General features: G+C 54.2%; 6 protein-coding genes across 6 annotated transcripts; 2 read left to right on the forward strand and 4 right to left on the reverse strand.

Moving 5' to 3' along the window:
* The first annotated feature begins 1,216 nt into the window (after positions 1–1,216).
* On the forward strand, positions 1,217–4,036 carry BZA05DRAFT_126132 (nucleoside phosphatase family-domain-containing protein). Its single transcript, XM_051478739.1, has 3 exons — positions 1,217–1,433; positions 1,514–1,669; positions 1,743–4,036. Exons 1-3 carry the CDS (start codon positions 1,406–1,408, stop codon positions 3,623–3,625), a joined length of 2,067 nt encoding a protein of 688 aa, XP_051337378.1. The 5' UTR covers positions 1,217–1,405; the 3' UTR covers positions 3,626–4,036.
* Positions 4,037–4,250: 214 nt separating this feature from the next.
* Positions 4,251–4,897, forward strand: BZA05DRAFT_447054 (uncharacterized protein; the record flags this gene model as incomplete). Its single annotated transcript, XM_051487130.1, has 2 exons — positions 4,251–4,281; positions 4,341–4,897. The coding sequence occupies 2 exons, from the start codon at positions 4,251–4,253 to the stop codon at positions 4,895–4,897; spliced, it is 588 nt and encodes a 195-aa protein (XP_051337379.1).
* A 429-nt stretch (positions 4,898–5,326) lies between these two features.
* BZA05DRAFT_475795 (class I glutamine amidotransferase-like protein) lies at positions 5,327–6,231 on the reverse strand (the record flags this gene model as incomplete). Its single annotated transcript, XM_051488212.1, has 2 exons — positions 5,327–5,856; positions 5,922–6,231. The coding sequence occupies 2 exons, from the start codon at positions 6,229–6,231 to the stop codon at positions 5,327–5,329; spliced, it is 840 nt and encodes a 279-aa protein (XP_051337380.1).
* Positions 6,232–11,900: 5,669 nt separating this feature from the next.
* BZA05DRAFT_405236 (uncharacterized protein) lies at positions 11,901–12,981 on the reverse strand. The gene is made up of 2 exons (XM_051484398.1): positions 12,362–12,981; positions 11,901–12,327 (listed from the first exon to the last, which is right to left on the reverse strand). The coding sequence occupies exons 1-2, from the start codon at positions 12,621–12,623 to the stop codon at positions 12,137–12,139; spliced, it is 453 nt and encodes a 150-aa protein (XP_051337381.1). The 5' UTR covers positions 12,624–12,981; the 3' UTR covers positions 11,901–12,136.
* On the reverse strand, positions 12,746–15,611 carry BZA05DRAFT_340974 (fungal-specific transcription factor domain-containing protein; the record flags this gene model as incomplete). The annotated part of the gene is made up of 3 exons (XM_051480987.1): positions 12,746–12,892; positions 12,959–15,279; positions 15,380–15,611. 3 exons carry the CDS (start codon positions 15,609–15,611, stop codon positions 12,746–12,748), a joined length of 2,700 nt encoding a protein of 899 aa, XP_051337382.1.
* A 924-nt stretch (positions 15,612–16,535) lies between these two features.
* BZA05DRAFT_405243 (uncharacterized protein) lies at positions 16,536–17,342 on the reverse strand. The gene is made up of 2 exons (XM_051484399.1): positions 17,200–17,342; positions 16,536–17,139 (listed from the first exon to the last, which is right to left on the reverse strand). Exon 2 carries the CDS (start codon positions 16,844–16,846, stop codon positions 16,568–16,570), a length of 279 nt encoding a protein of 92 aa, XP_051337383.1. The 5' UTR covers positions 16,847–17,139; positions 17,200–17,342; the 3' UTR covers positions 16,536–16,567.
* Between the last annotated feature and the right edge of the window lie 1,505 nt (positions 17,343–18,847).

An 18,847-nucleotide genomic window follows, 5' to 3' on the forward strand; every position in this document is an offset into this window, starting at 1 on the left:
TTGGAGGACATTCTTCCGTCACATTCGCCTATGTAAATCCGGACGAGGCCGTATGCAGAGTGCCTCAGTGCTCGCTCCCGGAGGCGGCCATGATGCGTGTCATGCGAGTGATTCAAGCGGGATATGATACTCGTGTGTCTCGAGTATCTCGCACCTTTCCCCGCACCACCACCCCACAGCATGCAACTATCAGCCCGAGAATCCATGCCACCACGGGGTATGCTGGTATCCATCGCACAGATCAGCGGTTTGGCATACGAGTCTACGACGGACTTCGAACCGGTATTCTGAGGAGGATTTTCCATCACCTTGAGGAGCGGAGTGTCGAGAGGCGGACTGTATCGGCCGTGGTGCTGCAAGCTGTTGTCTCGATTATGGCATCTCGTACGACCGCGGACGAGTGGATTGGCGGATCACTGCCCGGTACCTAGGTTCCGGCTTCTCCGCTTGGTTGTGCCGAACCGCAAAGGGGCGTAACTTGGAGGCGGCTGAAGTACCCGACGTGGCGATATGAGTGGTTGAGCCGTGGAGATCCTTAGATCTGATCCAGCATAAATCCACGGCGTCCATCCACGTGGTCAGCCCAGGATAGCGCATGCTGCAGGAATCAGATGCCTTGACTCTTTCTGTCGTGAAGTCAACACACACCTCGCTATGAATACCGGCGAACCGGATAACGGACCAGAGCTCCAGCCTCAAGGTGTGTACTTGCTTATGTAGAGTACATATGTACTTGATATCACTCAGACACATCTCTGGTTTCATGCGAGTGACGATTATATGATTCGCTGCTCGAGAAACGGGCTTGCATGTGAGGCCTGGGGCTGAAAAGCGCTTACGCGTTCTCTAGTCTAAATTTGGCACTGTTCCATATGCGCTCAGCAGTGAGCACCATCTCGCTGAGCACAAGTCGTTCCGAGTCGTTCCCAGAAACCAGTTTTTTCTCCGTTGAATACAAGGCTTCGGGAACCGACGGAAGATTCTGTCCACCAATTCTTCCGCCTATTTTCAGCTTCCCCTCGCACATTTGAAAGCCATCCCTCCTCCTCCCGCTTTCTATCGAGCTTCGTGGGGGAGCACGTTAAACTATTGCTTGTCTTTCCCTTTGCAGACGTCTTGGCGCACTAGATCCCTGCATCCCTGCCGCGCTCTCAATCAGTTCTGCCTTCAAACCTTTGGGGGCGAAGTTAGGTCTGGATTTCACACTTGGGTACTCCGTATCAGCAACAGTCAGTCGTTATCATCACCCGCGGAGTCTTGTAGACCCCATCCCGCTGCCCCTTCTCCACACGGAATACACACAGAAAGCACTTTCCCATTCTTTCTCGTCCTTTACCTTTCAGTCTGTATCGCTCGTTCGTGGCACGTCATTCGCTAGAAAGGAGAGAGGGAGAAAGGAGTCTCGATGATGGGTTCCGGAAAACACCACAAGTGTGAGTAGCTGCCGCCGACTGGATATGTACATGGGATGTTACCGGAGCAGCTGCTAACTAACCCGGTGTGTCTGCAACAGTTGGCGTTGTCCTTGATGCAGGTTCGAGTGGGACCCGACTATACATTTACCAGTGGAATGATCCGGTACACGCTCGCAAAAAGGCGTCGACCGAGAAGCTGCGCAGTATTCCCAAGATCAAAACGAAGAAGCAGTGGACGAAGAAGGTCAAACCAGGTTGGTCTCCATCTCTGTCGCGCGCCTAGCGAGGACATCTGCGACGGCAGTAACTGATGATATGGGGGTTTAGGAATCTCCACGTTCCACGATAAGCCCGGATCCGTCGGCCATGACCACCTCGCGCCGCTTTTCGAACATGCGCTGAAGTCGATACCGCGGGCCGAAGTTCCGAACACGCCGTTGTTCCTGCTCGCGACGGCGGGAATGCGATTGGTTCCCGAGAACGAGCGGAAGCGGCTGCTGGACGAAATCTGCACGTACGCGCGACGGAACACCGAGTTTCTCCTTCCCGACTGTGACTTGCACATCCAGGTGATACCCGGCGAAACCGAGGGATTGTACGGGTGGATCGCGGCAAACTATCTGCTGGGCGGGTTCGACGACCCGACGGTCCACGACGCGCATGCACACAGCAAACATGGCCACCACACGTATGGATTCTTGGATATGGGTGGCGCGTCGGCGCAGATTGCGTTTGCGCCGAATGCGACGGAGTCGATCAAGCATGCCGATGACCTGAAGCTGCTCCGACTGAGGACCTTGGATGGGCAGGATATGGAGCACAGGGTGTTTGTGACGACTTGGTTGGGGTTCGGCGTGAACGAGGCTAGGAGGCGATATGTCGAGAGGATCGTCGAGGCAAGCGGCGCCCCTGGAGTCAAGGAGCTCCCGGATCCGTGTCTCCCGAAGGGACTGTTGAGGACTTTGGATGGAAAAGAGATTGAGGATCCGGCTGTGGCGAAGAAGACCGTGCATCTGATCGGAACAGGCCAGTTCGCAGAATGCGAACGGCAGGCCTACCATCTCCTCGACAAGGACAAGCATTGCGTGAATGCGCCCTGCCTTCTCAACGGCGTACATGTCCCGGCCATCGACTTCGACGTCAACCACTTTGTTGGTGTATCGGAATACTGGCACACTACGCACGAGATCTTCGAGGACAAGCACTCGACAAAGGCTTACGATTTCGCGACCTACCAGAAGCGCGTGAAGGAGTTTTGCGAGCGTGATTGGCACAGCATCGACGAGGATGTGAGCAAGCAGAAGTGGGGCAAGAAAGTCGATGTGGACACTGCGATGCAAGTCTGCTTCAAGGCGTCGTGGATCATCAATGTCCTTCACGACGGAATTGGAGTTCCACGTGTAGGGCTCGAGAGCCTGGGCAAGAGCTCTCACAACGGGACTAAGGAGGTTATCGAGGCCGTCAAGGAGAAGGGATTTATGGATTCTTTCCAGCCCGTCGACAAGATTGAAGATGTCGAGGTGTCGTGGACACTAGGACGAATGATTCTCTACGCGTCCTCGCAAGTTCCGCCGGCCAAAGTCGAGGGCAAAGAAGCACTTCCGGTAGGCTTTGGCGACAATATCTTCACCGCGAACGGCGTCCCCGAAGGATTTCAATATGGAGGGAGCGGGCCGCAAGGTAAGCACGGGAAGCCGTCGTTCCCCAGTGGAAACTACACGGCGCCAGACTCGCACTGGCATGATTCGTTGTGGCAAGAGGGCGATACCGCTCCCCGCCGGATTCCCGGTCTGGTCCTCTTCCTGGTCATCTTTGGTTTCGCCGCATTGCTCCTCATCGGCCGCGAGAGAAGGCGCAGGATACTTCACATCTGCGCTTCCACCGTCAAGAGCAAGAAGCGCAAGATCCTTGGAAGCACCGGAATCGTTACGTACGAGCGGGTATTGGAGGATGGATACGAGAGTCCGTCGACGTTTGAGCTTGGAAGTTATGACGACGAGGAGGGATGGGGGACTCCGAAGCTCGAGGCTGGGCGCTACGACGACCCGGGCCTTGGCCCCCCACGGCTTGGACTGCATGTGGCGGGATCAAGCTCGACCGTTGGGCTTGCGACTAGGGTAGAAAGCAGGGAGCGACTCGCCACGCGGAGCAGGGAAGTGAGTCCATCTCGGAAGGGCCCGCGTGCGCGGAGTCCTCTGCCGCCTCGATAGTTTTGGGTGGGCGGAGAGCGGTGGAATGAGGAACGAGGAGGTCTAGGGCTTTCTCTTACGGAATTAATTGTGTTGTGGTGGGTGTTCTTCTTTACGCTTTCTTTTGTCGGGTACATCAACTTTTAGTGCTGGGTTTGTTTGGTCGCTCTTGCTGTCGTCACAAAATGGGGTTCTTGTTTGATTCTTTTTGTGTTTGGGTCCGGTGTTAATTTCCGTTTTTGTTTTTTGTTTTCTTGGGGCCCGGAGTACAGTGCCTGGGTGTTTTCTTGAGGATTTTGGGGGATGAAAAGCCGAGGGAATGTAGATGTCATTGTGGCTTATTGTGGCTTGTTGTGTAGTATTGATGGATCTGAAGTCGTGATATGATGTTGCATCGAAATTGACACAGCGAGAATCTTCCGGTGTTGAGTGGAATGTTCGTTGGTACCCATGGAATGATGTTCTTCTCGAAGATTCCATGGTGGGGCTGCAGCCTCCGAATGCGCGACCCATGCGCGTCTTCACCCCTCCACGTCATAATCTACGTGCCGTCCAACATCCAACACCACACCTCACAACATCGACGCTCCAAAACGGACGCACAATTAACCTTTCCACCGCAATTACACGATCCATACCAGTCGCGATGTTTGGCTGCATTGTCGCAGGGCGGCCCGGTATGTCCTTCCCAGTCTCGCCCGGCTGCCGTGGCCCGCTAACGTCGCCCTGTCCACAGTACAAACCAACCTCGAGTCGGTCTCGCCGACACAGTTCGTGTTCATCCTGCCCTCGGCCGCGAGCATAAACCACCTCGTGGTGTTCCTGCTGCCGGACACAGTGCTGCCGCCGACACACGCGGCGACGGTGCACATCCTCTTCCCGGCGCGCGAGAACTTCATGCTGCTCGGCGCGATTTCGGGCGCAAAGCCCAGTGCGATCTTCCGGGTGCGCGGGTTGGCGGGCGAGAACCAGGGTCACTGTTTGGGCGAGGGCGAGGTCACGCTGGGGATTAGTGTCGAGGAGGTCGCGAGCGTCGAGGCGCAGTTGGCCACCTTGGGAACGGCGGGCTCGCCGCAGACGGCGGAGGGCGCGCTGGTTAAGGCGGGCAAGAGCGTGGGCTCCCTTCTGCTGGCTCAGAGGATCATTGGTAACGCCTTCAATTACCTCGGCAGCTTCTCGATGCACGTCCAGGGCGAGGAGGTCGTGCCGCTAAAGGCGTTCAGGGAGTGGTGGGTCAAGTTTGAGAAGAAGGTTGAGTACGATCCTACGTTTTTAGAGCGCGAGGGGGAGTAGTGTTTTATGTAGATGCTCGGCGGCGCATTGGGATTGCGGTTTGGTTTGACGATTCAGAGGGCGCTTTTGCTATGTACTGCGGAATTGTTCCGACCGAGATCAGACTACGGGGGTTTTTGTGATGCACCATATGCGTGGCGGGCGGGATCTTCCGCGGCGATCACTCGAACTTAGTGCATTCATGACGACATGTTGACAGCACAGAAGCTGAAATCGCAATTGATGATTCAAACAGAAACTCAAATCATGCGACAATAGATTGATGTTCTCTCTCTCACAGAAATGCAATCATCTAGACTGCAGACAGGATTGGGAAGAGTGCGTATATCGCTATAGTCCATAGACTGTATATGATTAATGGAGGAAAAGAAACACCAAAGAGAACAAAACAGAAAATTTAATTACACATGACTTGGACAATCAGCATCATCATGGCCTAATATCATCGTCCCACTCCGCCAAGAACCTCAAAATCGCCCCAGCAACTATGTCACCATCATGCTCCAACTCCCCCGCCTCCTTAGCCGCCTCCACCTCCTTATCCCTCGGTAACCCGCCCCGCTCCTGAATCTCTTCAATACTCTCCCTAACCATAACCTCATCGTATCCCAGATGTCCCTGGGTAGTAAAAATCCTCTTGTGGACATAGAAACCCTGTACGGGGCAGTCCTTACTGCTCCCCCAAACATTCGGCTTGAGGTCCTTACCGCCGCAGCCGCGCTCGCACGACTCGTCCGACTCGAGGTCCACGTAATCCTGGTGCATCTGGTGGAGCACCAGCGTCTCCTGCCCGGTGGCGAATAGCTCCCGCCCGAGCGACGACAGCTCAACCTCGGTCGCCGCCAGCTCCCACGTTGTCGGATGATTCTTCACTGTCGCGCCGAGCACCGCCCGCGCAAGGATCTGGTGCCCGAAGCACACGCCCGTGAACCGTGTATCGGGGTATTTCCTCCACGCCACTGTGCGCTGCATCAGCCCTGCCCCACCACCTCCCCCTCCTGCTTCTCCCTGGACTAAAACCCACCTTGTATCCACTCGACCAATTTCATGATCCACGCATCATCGCCGTGCGCATCATACTTGCTGCCGGTGATAAGCACGCCATCGTACTTCTGCAGGTCTTCTACGGGCGGCAGCTCGCAGTCGACAACGTAGTGCGGCGTGACGGCGACATCGATGCGCGGGTGCTGCTCGGCGCCGGCGCGCGAGAAGAGCTTTTCGAACGCTGTGGAAACTTTGCCTGCCGACGCTGGGAGGACGTCGGTTTCCAGGATCAGGATCGAGACGGAGGTGCGTGTGCGGTGCTGCGGTTGCGGTTGCGGTGAGCAGGTCATTGTGGCGGTTTGTTGACCGCAACGTGACTGACGGGCTGCTACGGCGGGCTTTATATCCCCGCAGCGCGGACGGCAAGAGAGACATGATGACGGAGTGTGGAGTGTGGAGTGCGGAATTATGAATGCGGCATGCGGCCTGGCGGTATGGCATGGCCATCGGCGGGCGCTAACTAGTGCCGCCCAGCTAGTGACTCGGCATGACGATGATGGCATGTCCAGCATGGCATGGCATGGCATGGCATGGCATGGCGGGCTGGTTGGTTGGTCGGGCTCGGCCGGGGATCGCCTGGTTTCTGTGGGGATTCCTGCGGGATTCCGTGCGTCCGTCCCTGTTTCGCGGGAGTCCCGTCCACGCTTAAGTGCAAATCTCCAGCGTGCGAACACCTTGGCTGACGATGCGGACCGCGGTAGTTATACTAGTAGCTTAGCATCCGATCGATCATCGGATCGGATCACTGCTGCCATGGTTGGCTAGCGTGCCGAGTTGTGAAGCTGTTCGGGTGGATGGTGGATGATGGATCTGCTCAGGGACGGGTAGAGATGGTGCTTCACCTGTTTTTTTTTGGTTGCATTTGGTCTCATCGGATCATGGCAGACTGGCAGTTATGCCCATAACCGGATCCCCTCCACTGTCTCCGACCTTTGGCCGTGGGACTCGATGTCAGTTCTTTAAGTATTGTTCTCCGCCCAGCCCTCCTTCCATCACCCGCACCAAGGAAATGTGTCAGATTACGGCGTCCGGAGCACAAGAAATATCTCGCCTCATGTCCGCTGTAGAGTGATGGTGAAGTTTTAAGGAGCACTGTTTTTGAAGGAGTTAAGGACTCGTTCATGCGAACTGCATCCGGAAGAGGAGGTGCCTGGCCTGCTGTCTGGTCTCCCCAGCGGGTCTATCTCCCAATGGCAGACATATCCTGTATATATAAAGTACCAGGTCAAAAGTTTTTGTACACCTGCCCAACAGCGCCACCACACCATAGATATATACCTCTCTAACACAACAACCACACATTAGAAAGTAGTAATAATTGGCATATATCATGAATACATACTAATAAAGCTTCAACGAGAATTCCAGCTCGCAAAGCTGATTATTTTATGCGAAGTAGGGCGGCTTGGCAGATTTCACTCAGGTCATTTCCCGCTGTAGATACAGCAACCAGAACGTAGTACAAAAATATGTGGACCATTAGAAGGTCTTCTAAACCAGGTAGAGAACCTTAATCGAAATCGGCACATAATTCTGAGTTGTTGTGGTTGAATAATGCCGTATGGAAGAGAAGTTGGTGTTGAAACTAGTTATCACGCAATAACTTTGTATAAGGGTCCTATACAAAATCCGAAATCACTCTCCAACCCGTGCACAACACCATACAATGCGCCACCAGTCCGAGGCCAAAGTCGTCAGAATTCTTATATGTGATGTATCTTGCGATTCTAAAGCTTCTATGAAAGACTCGATTTTTTTCCACCACGTGAAGGGTGTGTTTTGGTTACTTGAAAATGGGCATTTTTGGTGTAAAACGGCCCCTGTACAAAAACTTTTGACCTAGTACTTTAGAAGGGCACCGGCCCGGAGAAGAAGAACCACAAGCAAGCAACAAAACAGTTCTGTCTTCCTACCAATCTTCCTATTTCAGTACATTTGACAAAATTTATGTGTGTACATGTAAGAAAAAGTCGCCCAAATACCGTAGTCGAACCCTACCCAGCCCCCTTTCGCTTCCGACATCCTGTCTATAGTAATCCCTCGCCGTTCTCCATCATCTATTTATCATCTGTTTATCATCCATCTTTTTTGTTTTTGTTGGGTGTTACTAGAATAGAGTGATAACCGGTGATATAGATTCACAAGTACTCACTCGCTCAATCAGCGAGCCTTCTTTGAAATCTACAGTTTCAATTCCCGCCCTATAAATCCCACACCCCTAGGTACTACAGAGGATTCCTTACCGCTTCAGCACAAGTTCCATAACTGCGGGTTTCACGATGTTTGTACCGAGTATACAAAACATGTTTGGTCCGCGCCGTTACTGATTTCCCCGTACCTACGCCGAGAGCGCCCGCAGGGCCGCAGCCAGTCGGCGAGCCGCGGACCAGAGGTACCTACAGGTACATAGTACATGCCGGTGCAGATAAACCCGGCGTCGCGTTGTTGTCGCGGATACCAGCCTGAAGACCGCAGACCGCGACCGCAGATTGGTGGAGGAGTCAGGACAGACGCACGCATCCGATTGGCTGCGCCAATCGCAACGACGCAACGACGCAACTTCGAAGCGCGCCACCGGCGGCGGCGGTGGTGGAGTCACGGGCAACGAACGAACGAACGAACGAACGAACGGCACGACTAAAAGACAAAGATAGAATACGGTGTACCTAGCAACGCAGGGCAATGCAACGCAGGGGAAGTTGTAACCGAGGGCGGCCGCCGGCGGGGGAATGCGCCGTCGTGTATGATATCCCCCGAGAGGCGCCAGATGTGCCAGACCTACTATGGGCCCTGGGGGCTACCATGGATTCTACATACAAAGCTACATAAAAAGTTACATACAAAGCTACGTACATAGGCATTTACATACATCATACATGGGCATGCAGATGCAGACCAGTGACTACGGTTATATGTAGGTATTAGAATTTAGGCAATCTATGGGGGATCTATGTGGGATCTGTGAGGATCTAGGTAGAGTATGAAGAAACCTCCGACATCGCCGAAAGCCCCCGTCTCACGTCCCCCGCCCTCCCCTGGAATATCTACCGTAGGCTGAGGTAGCCTGGAGGACGAGCGGTCATCCTGCTGCTATGAGACTGTGGCGTACAAGGGCTTAGTTAAAGCTCAATGCCAGCCAGCCAGCCATCTCCGTGGTGTGGTTGTGGTTGCTTACGCATCTTCAGAATCTAGGTCACGGAAAGTTCCATCGCAAGTTCGTGGTATCTCACTCGCAAGGAGGGAGGGGTCACGCCGGAGCCCACGCCTCCGCAGGACCGCAGCAGGGCACTCACTTCGTCTCGTCTCGCCGGACAATCCCCATCGGCCAGCACCAGCTGACTCTGACTCTGACTTCCTGAGCGAGTGGACATGTGCTCGTGCCTGTGCCTGTGGCTGTGTGGGGCCGGTGTCGCTTCGAGTTGACGTACCCTCAACTACGTACCTACCTCCGTTTGTATGGTACCTACATACGCTGGGTCGCTGCTCCGCAGCTTCCCAAACTCCGCGCGCGCGTTCACAGTATCATGTATGAGTGGAACAGTGCAAGCGTCGGCGGCGAAGCCTGGAAACAGAAGCCACTCAAGCCGTCATGCTGGGAATGCTATGTATGTACACACAGCGACATCCCTCCCCCCCGCCCCGCACGGAGAATCCCGCCCGGCGCCGGATCGACCTCCCCCCACCACGGACGTCCACGCGAAGCGCAATGGTGATGGTGATGGTGACACGGCTTTAGTTGTAGGTATATTAGTAGAGTAGTGGAGTAGTCCGAAAGAAAGAAAGAAAGAAAGAAAGATGAGAGACATCTCTGTTTTCTTTTCTTTTCTTTTCTTTTCTTTTCTTTTCTTTTCTTTTCTTTTCCTTTCCTTCCTTCTTTCTTTCTTCCTTCTTCTTTCTTCTTCATTCCTGGTCCAAGGCTTAAGCAGCTGCACGTAACTGCTCTACATACAGAACTTAGACTCCACGTGTGAGAGATTAGATATCCACACCATCTACACACACACGGGCACACACACACCGCATACACCACAAAAAAAAAGAAGAAAGAAGAAAGAAGAAAGAAGGTTGACGGTCTGGTCTGGTCTCACCGTGGTGGTAGGGGCTAACTACTGGCGGCGGTGGTGCTGGTGCTGGTGCTGCTGCTGGTTGGTTCAACTTGGTTGGTTGGTTGGTTAGGTGGGGAAGTCGATGTGGGGTAATAGGCTGAGACCAATTAGCCTGATTACCCCACTTCACACTTATCTTTGTACCATACCCACCTTTCAGAGACCTTCGCTCTTCACTCTGCATATCTACATACTCCACTTTATGGCGTCGGCAGTCAGTGGGCAGTTGGGAGTGGGCAACTCATCACCGTGCGTGCGTGAATGTAGAGTAGAGTATCTCACCCGAACCCACATGGCCATGACGATGGATGGATGGATGGATTTATGGATGGATGGATGGATGGATGGATGGATGGATGGATGGATGGATTTATGGAAGGATATCATACATAGAAAAGGGCGCAGCTAACTACTACCGTACCTTGTATCTATGTACTCGCATACTGAACTACACATGGCTTGTTTTTTTTTGCTTTGCTTTGCTTCACTTGTAGCGTTGATCGGATCGATCGGTTAAGGTACCTAGGAATTATAGGTGCTCTACATGTGATCGAATAGTACGAGCACGAGCGGCGGCGGCGGCGGTGGAAGTAGCACCTATCGGACCACTCACGTCTGGCTCACGTCTTGCCCACTTCACGTCTCGCTCACGTCTTGCTCACTCGCGCCATCACAGCCCACCAGTGACCAGTGACCAGTGACCAGTGGCCACACCAGCGACCAGCGACTAGTGACCGGCGACCATTGGTTGTGGCAAACTTGCCTCCAAAACCCAATAATACTTCCGGCACGACCGAGCCAATAAGCAATAATCGCCCGGCCCGAACGCAGCAGCCGAAACCAGCAGCCGAGACCAGTAGCCAATACCAGCAGCCGAAACCAGCAGCCGAACGCAGCAGCCGAGATCGGCCTCCCCGCCGCGCCCCGCGCCGGCTCGAGCTCGGTACTAGTCCCAGTACTAGGTACGGTACTTTCCAGAGTTTCCCCGTCCGCCGTCCGCCATTCGCCGTCTGTAAACTCTGTTTCTGGTCTCTCTCCGCTTACCTAGAATCCTAGATTATTGACGTGCGCGCGAAAAATGCAAGTTTGGACAACTATATGCAGGGAGGAGGTGGGAGGTAGTGGGAGGTGGAGTGAGGTCGTGGTGGTTAACGAACCGATCGCTGCCGGCCATCTCGCCGGTCATCATATGTCGCCGCTCCGCTCCGGCGCCGGATCCACACCCCACACCCTCGATGCTTGGGTACATCACTGCATAACTTCATACCTACATGACATGTATGTAGGTACATACAAGGTAGGTCCGTCGAGATCCGGAGTCCGGAGCGTAGTGCGGAGTGTAGTGTGGAGGTGGATGGGTGCGCAGGCAGGCAGCTGGGTATCCTGATGGGACCGTGAGATTCCGACATCAAATTCTGGCGTGACGTCGGACATCTCGAATCTCAATTTCCCCCATCTCGATCCTCGACTCTCGCGTGTAAGTAGCCTACATACATAAATTATACATAGCATACATACCGTACCATTTTATCCTCCCCCCGGGTCTCATCCCTTCCATAGCACGTATGACATATTTACAGTGTAAGTAAACAGTGCACACACAGAGTATATAACGCATTCCCATGTACGGCGCTGCATTTTCTTGGCATCTTTGCTTGTATCGTTCCCATCCCCGTCCTCGTCCTCGGCCTCATGATGTCTCAGCGGTCTCCTGCGTCCAACGACGGTTATCAAGTCAACGAAGGATAGGAGCTTTCCGTAGGCCCGTAGTGAGCAAATGAACCAACAGACCGTATGTAGAACACCGTGCAAGTCCACTCCACTGTGGTCAAGTCAGACAAACCAATTCACAACCAACACAGCCCACAAACTTCAGTCTTCAAGTTCAAGGAACAGACAATTACCAAAGAACACTTCAAAGTCCACACCAACTCTTAGTCCAATGCGTATGTACGTGACCCTAAGTACATGTATGTATATATGCTACCCATATCCATCCAATCCAATCCATCCATCCCGATCCACCGTTCCCTCCCCCCCCTCCCTACCATCACCATGGAGTATACCGGCCTCCATTAGAAAATAAAAGTTACAATCCGATCCGATCCCATCCCATCCCCATCCCATCCAACCAGTGGAGCCTCCCGCAAGCAATAACCAACCGAACGACCATCCACTGAATCCACGTTTCCGGCCCCCGGCCCCCGTCCCCACAATAGCCACCAATACAACTTCGAAAATAACACGACAAATATGAGGTATAAAAATAAAAAAATAGAACGGGAAAAAAAATAGAACGAGAAAAAAAATAGAACGGGAAAAAAAAGACGAGAAAAAAAAAACACAGAGCAAACACCAGGAAAAACAGATACGGAAAATATCACAAGCCAAAGCCCGCCCCCAAACCCCCACCCCAAAGTAACAAAAACGCCAAACTGATAACAAAAACAACAGATGAATCCACGGTATATGCAGGTGAATAAGAGCAGAGACCGCGGAAGGAAAACTTTCCAGCAACGGAGAGAGAGGTCAAGACGACGCCTTCCAACAAATCGCACTAAGGGTATCTTGTACATAAGAAAGCGAAACTTTTTTGGTCGTCCTCCAGACTTCTAGGCGCATGGCAAAATACAGGAAGAAACAGACGGCCGTAAGTGAAGACGCGGCGCTTGAGATAGCTGCATGGGTGTGGCGACCATTACAGAGCCAGACCAGTTCCGTTTCCACACCATCGGTAAAGCTGCAAAACTTCTCGTCGTCGGAGTTTCTGCTCGTCGACGTCTTCGGGTGCTCCTCGACCGCGCACTTGATTCAGCGCGCTCCTCATTACTTTGCGGAAATTTCGCTGGAAAAATAAATAGATTAGCTGTATGTTCGGAGGAAAGTAGTCCGGATTGCAACTTTTACATACCTGGTATTCCGTATTCAGCGTCACGACGCACACTTCATGGGCCCGCACGATGGTCTCGCATGCAGTAACAACCGCATCGCTCGCCTCCCCTTGCAGCTTATCCGCGATGAGGAGCAGCAAGAAACTGCCCTGCAGCAGATAGATGCCAAAGAAGTACGGCATGAAACTGAGATCGGGGTCGTATTTGAGAATGTTGCTGATGGCCTCCGCCGCGGAAACGGCATGCGCCGTCGACGAGATGAACGAGCTGGAAGAGATCCAGAGGTCGGTATCGTCCAGCATCGATATCGGGTCCCATTTACCGGAGACGAGGATGTGGAGAACGTGCATTACATGCGTACCGTACGAAATGGCAATCTTCGCTTGGATTTCCATCTCCGTGAGAGGCGCGTTCGGTCGTCTCTCGCCTTCGTTCGCGCCGTTGTTCTGGTTGGAACGAATGTGAGCCGCCTCAAATTCCTGCAGACTTCTGGCATACGAATCCAGTTCCTCCGTGATCATCTGGACCAGAGGCTCCATTCCCTCGTTGTTCCCCTCGGTATTGGCCTGCGAAGCCACCCCAAACTTTGGTCTGTTCCTCGCGTGATGCAAGTCCACAACCTGACCGAGAATCGCCATCAAGGGGAGGAAGAACTGATACAATCCGCAGCCGGTGATCTCGTATTGCACGCCGGCAGTGCGTGGTGGGGTTGGTGCGCTGGGTGAAGGCTGAGAGTAGAGGTTCTGCTCACTGGAGCCGAAGAAATCGCCATTCTGCCAAGTGATGTCATCCATCGGGAGGAACAATCCCTCCGACTCCACATCCAGGAGTGCAACTGGTCGGTTGTAGCAGAGCGCCAGGTGCCTGTCGATGATGAAGAGTAACCACCAAGTTCTCCGTCTCTCTTCTCGCTCCTCCGCACTCATACCTGTCGGGCTGGGGTGGGAATGGGAGTGAACGCTACCCGGCCCCGTATCCGCCGGGGAATGGTGCGCGTCCAGCTCGTCCTCCAAGTGCTCTTCCGGTGATACCTCGCGGTTGAGTTTGAGCTCGCGCGCCATGGTCCACGCGGTGTGCCACCACCTGAGCGACGCCGCCTTGAACTCGCTAGCGGAAATGACGATCCCAAGGTGTACGTACGTCAGAACGTCATCCAGACTTCCTGCCGCTCCGATGCCTTCCCGTCCAGTGGGAGAACCAGCCTGCCCACCGCCGAGACCGCCCAAACCGATACCGACAGAGCTGTGATCCGAGTCCGCCGACGATCGCTGCATGGGCTGTGGTGTCGCGAAACTAACGTGCACCAACGGTCGCAAGAGACCGATGCAGAGCTCCAACAGCTTCTGGCAGACCCTTCCGCGAGCGGTCGGCGTAGCCGTCAGGAACGGCGCATCGCACGTCTGCGCGGCAACCCAGAGCATCGCGCACAACAACGCCGGCGATGTCGGTCGGGGATTAGTCGGGTGGAGGAAAGACCGTGGACGGAAGATGTGAGTCAACACGTAGGGCGAAGCCGGTTGGAAGAACGACGTCGAGGGATTTGTAAAGTAGAGATCGAGCAAGTCACAAGCGATGGTCGCCGGGATGACTGTGGCGATGTGCGGCAGCAAGGGCAGGAGGACAGGATATCTGATGCCCGCGTTGTACGCGTGCTGGGGCGGTGAGGGCATCGACATCCAGGTGGGAGAGCCGGCATCCGACGACTGCCCCGCCAGCAGCCCCGAGATCGGAGAAGCTCCATTGCCCGCGAATGTCATCGGGGGAGCTTGGTGATGCGGTGACATCATAAACTCGTTTTGCGCATAGCCGTTTGCCACGGGCTGTTCATTCAACGAGTCAGAGAACGTTCCACCGAGCCAGAGAAGAACGCCACTTACTGGCACATTGGATGGCTGTTGGTGGAATGGGGACATGCGGTCGAAATGCAGTGGCATACCGGAAACGGAATCGTGTCCGAGCTGGAGCGATGGCGAATCAGGAGTCGGCAGGTGGTGGTGGTGGTGGTGGTGGTGCGGATGGTGCTGCTGCTGTTGCTGTGGGAGGTGGTGATGGTGCATCTGCTGTGACTGGGACATGTCGTGAAGGTCTCCCATAGAGGTTCTCGTGCTGGTAACGGAGGACGAGTCCTTCCGCAGGGTTCCCGGTCGCGGGGGAGGAGGGAGGTCCGAATCTCGCCGACTACTGGTGCTCAGTCCTCTCAGCGAATCGGTCGGCGACGCGGACCCGTTCGTGAGCCCATTCGCCGAAGCCGCGGCGGCGGCGGCAGCGGCCTGCAAGTCCTTGCGCGAGGCCTTTCCACGCTTTTTCCGCTCGCGAGCATATTCACATTTCAGCGCGAAATCTAGACATCAAAAATATAATCTTAGTGACCTGTGCCGCCAACCGCAATTTACAACCCAAAGCAAGATTTAAATGGTTTTTTGTTTTTTGTTTTTACTGACCGACACAATGCTGACAGGGAAGTTTTCCGTCGCACTTCGTTCTCAACTGATTGCACTGATCGCAGGCCCGACTGATACGTCTCCGAATGGGGCCGGGAGTAGAGCCGTTCATCTGTCCGCTTCTGTTAATCCTGTCGTCGTCGTCTGGGTGCATTCCGTATGGGTGTTGACGAGCCTTCGATTTGTGGCTTGACGGTGGCATGGATTGCTGTTGGTGATGGTGGTGGTGCATTCCCGAGTCCAAATCGCCACCATTGGACGAAGGTAATGGTTGAAAGTGCGAATTCGAGGCGTACTGGTGCAAAGACTGTGAGAGCATCATCTGGTCGGATGGAAGCCGGGTACGGGATGCCAAAGGCTGCCGCAGGATTTGGGGGGGGGCGGGTGGGGGGGAGTATCTATATCAAAAGTTGGGACGAAAGGGCGATGGGGCCGGCTTGACGAAGGATGGGCGGGTACGGGGTTCGCACGGGGGGGAAGGACGGACGGGTGGGCGGGTGGTGAGTGGGGTGAGTGAGCGAGGTGAGCAGGGCGAGAGAGGTGAGAGAGTTGATATGTAGGTGTGTATGTAAGGTATGTATATATGGGAGGGCGGAGGCGGGATTAAGTCGGATTTGAAAACACGAGTCTCTTGAGTGTGAGTGTGTGAGCTTGTAAGTAGTGTGTGTGAGTGAGTGAGTGTGTAAGTGTGTAAGTGTGTAAGTGTGTGTGAGTCTCTGTCTGTCTCTGTCTGTCTCTGTCTCTCTGTCTCTCTCTCCCACTTGTCTTTTTTCACCTAAGCCTTCGAGTGGACAATAATAATGGGGAATCCTAGGCGGGACTTATTAGTGACCTGAAGTACCGGGGACGGTCTTGGGGTCGGGCGGCGAAATCGCGTTCGACGGTTGCGACTGGGATTGCAAGCCGAGGGTGTGCAGGCGGTAGGTTTGCATGGAGAGGAGTTAGTTAGGGTAGAATGGGGGGTGGGTGGGTGGGGATATGGGGGGTGGTGGATGGGAGGAGGAGGAGGAGGGATGATGCGATGCACGAGCATGGGCCTAGCTACTTTTCGACTAAATGGGTTTCCGTCTAGTTTGCCGTCCAGTACCGACTAGCATAGCATGATAGCAAGCGGACTAGCGGGCCAGTATCGGTGGGGGACGTGGAGGGGTCAGTCGTCAGTCAGTCAGTCGGCCACAAAAGAAAGATCTAGATGACTGCGGCAATCGAGGCGCCCCGCCGTACTGCTGCTGCTGCTGCTGCTTTTGCTACGGCTACTACTGCTGTAGTGGAGAAATCGAGCGAGGGCAGAAGCGCTGCTGCGGAGGCAGAGGGCCGATTCGTGGTTTGAGGGGAATAATACACCGATACTGGAGGACGGAAATAGAGCCCAGAGTGGGACTGTGGGACTGTGGGAAACTGGGTGGGAGTGTACGCCCGTATGTACAGTACAGGAACGAGAAGGAATCGAAGAAGGGGTGGGCGCATCGGTAGAGGCAGGCCGGCAGGCAAGCAGACAGGCAAGCAAGCAAGCAGGCAGTACTGGGATATGAGTAGAAAAGTAGAGTGGTGGGTATGTAAGTCAGTGTGATGTATGTACGGTATGTCGGTGGGTACTTGGGTAGGTGAGAGTGGGTGTGTGTGGTGTACCGTAGAACAGTACTCTAATGGTTACTCTAGTCGATCGCGAGCGAATACCACCTACATCCTCACCTACATGGCTGAGCAGAGAAAGCCCCCGCTCAACGGCCAGAGTCCCATCGTAGCCCGAAACTATGACGGTAATTTGACTCCATGCCAAGTACGAGCCATAGACACTAATTCACTGCCTGACGACTGAGCGAGTGCGAGCCTTTCGTCCCATCGGTCTGGCGATAGAGTACCGTACCTAACTGAAGGCGCTCCGTTTTCGCTCGCGATCACCAGTTGCGCCCACCACCACCTCCACCTCCACCATCACCTTAACGGTCGGACAACCCTTGCTCGGCTAGGGTCGCAGGGATGATCGCTCAGAGTACTCTCTGCAGATTTATATGCTAGCAAGTGGCAAGGTTGTGGGGAGGTGGTGGTGATGGTGATGGTGATGGTGGTGATGGTGGTGCAGTGCGTAATGTAGGTCTGGAGATGCAGTGTAGGAGGGTGGTGGTGGGTAGGGCGGGGGGGGAGGGATGACGAAGGAGGCGGGAGTATGAGTGTGCATGGAGCTCCCGAGGGGGGAATGGCCCGTAGCGAGTGAGACCTCCGGACATGCCAGTCAGGCAGGCAGGAATCGCATTGTACGATTACGGCGAACTCAGCGGAGGTGGTAGTGCTGTGGTGGAATCTGGCCCGATTTCTCCTCCGCACTGCAGGAACATTGAGGTCACTCCGCAATAGAAGGACAATCAGGTCCCTCCGAGTCCGCACTGCCGGAGGGGGGACGTTGAGGTCCCGCCGCATTGGAGGCGGAGGAGTGACATTGAGGTCCGGCGAGCCGAAGAAGGGGGAAGCTACTTGCCTATTCTACGTCAAGTGCCGCAGCTGGGAAGCGCATGTACTCAAGGTATGTTGCATATCACGCTCCGTGGGCGGGGGGCGGGGGGCAAGACGTCGAGATGAAAGGACGGGATCAAGGCAAGTCGAGATGATGTGCATCGCAATGTAGGTACATACAACATACCTACGGTACACTGTACCGTACATACATACATGTACATCAATAACCAAAAGAAAGTCGGTATAGTGTCGGGATTCGGGATGATGGGAGCGGCAAAAGCAAAGAAGAAGGAGAAGATCACCCACGAAATGCTCTGGAGCAAAAGCGAGCATCCCGAAATCATCACCGGAGTCAGTCCGGTCCCTTAGGTACTCTACATACGATCCTGCTCACTCTCGCAGTCACATCCCGGTGATTCGTTCGCCATCCTGCTCACAACCACTCTATCTCTCTACTCTCGTCCTCCCGAGCTCCAGGGCCCGGTTCGAGCCTTCCCAGACGAGAGCAAGATTGAAGACTCTGCAGGGGGAGGAGGTTTGACCACGGAGTCACGGACGTGCGGGAACGAGTGGAGAGTAGATACCGGTATTCACAAGCAAGTAGTTTTCATGCGTATATAGAAACGCAAAACGCAAAACGCAAGTTGTTCGGGCGAGCGGTACGTACCTAAAGTAGTACGTACTAACTAGTAGAACCAGTAGTACGTACTACAGTACCAGTGGAACCGCTCGATGGGAATGGAAGCGAAGAGTTTCAGACGAGTGAAAGGAGAAGCATTTCTGAAGCAGCCATCACAACATACATAGGGATTCCCGTCACTAGCAACCACCCGCTAGGTCCATCACAGGCATCTTCTCCGTCAACTCAACGGAGGACCACATAGATATAGTACTATACAGTACATACATACCGGTATTCTGATCGATCTAGGGGTGTGCAGTCACCAGTTGGTCCACAATGGTGTGCAGTGTGCACGAGATACATAGTAGATACTGGGTATAGTAGTCGTAGGT

This window comes from Tricharina praecox (assembly GCF_024521635.1).
Source record: "Tricharina praecox strain CBS 144465 chromosome Unknown BZA05scaffold_21, whole genome shotgun sequence".
Lineage (NCBI taxonomy): Eukaryota > Fungi > Ascomycota > Pezizomycetes > Pezizales > Pyronemataceae > Tricharina > Tricharina praecox.

Bases quoted from the DNA above. Each gene is read 5' to 3' on its own strand.
- BZA05DRAFT_405243 (XM_051484399.1), bottom strand. From the start codon at position 16,846: ATGCGCCCACCCCTTCTTCGATTCCTTCTCGTTCCTGTACTGTACATA.
- BZA05DRAFT_126132 (XM_051478739.1), top strand. From the start codon at position 1,406: ATGATGGGTTCCGGAAAACACCACAAGT. The intron at 1,434-1,513 runs GTGAGTAGCTGC...TGTCTGCAACAG, and splicing joins TTCCGGAAAACACCACAAGT to TTGGCGTTGTCCTTGATGCA. The intron at 1,670-1,742 runs GTTGGTCTCCAT...ATGGGGGTTTAG, and splicing joins GACGAAGAAGGTCAAACCAG to GAATCTCCACGTTCCACGAT.
- BZA05DRAFT_405236 (XM_051484398.1), bottom strand. From the start codon at position 12,623: ATGTACAAGATACCCTTAGTGCGATTTGTTGGAAGGCGTCGTCTTGAC. The intron at 12,328-12,361 runs TTCTATTTTTTT...TTTTTTTTCCCG, and splicing joins TTCTCGTCTTTTTTTTCCCG to TTCTATTTTTTTATTTTTAT.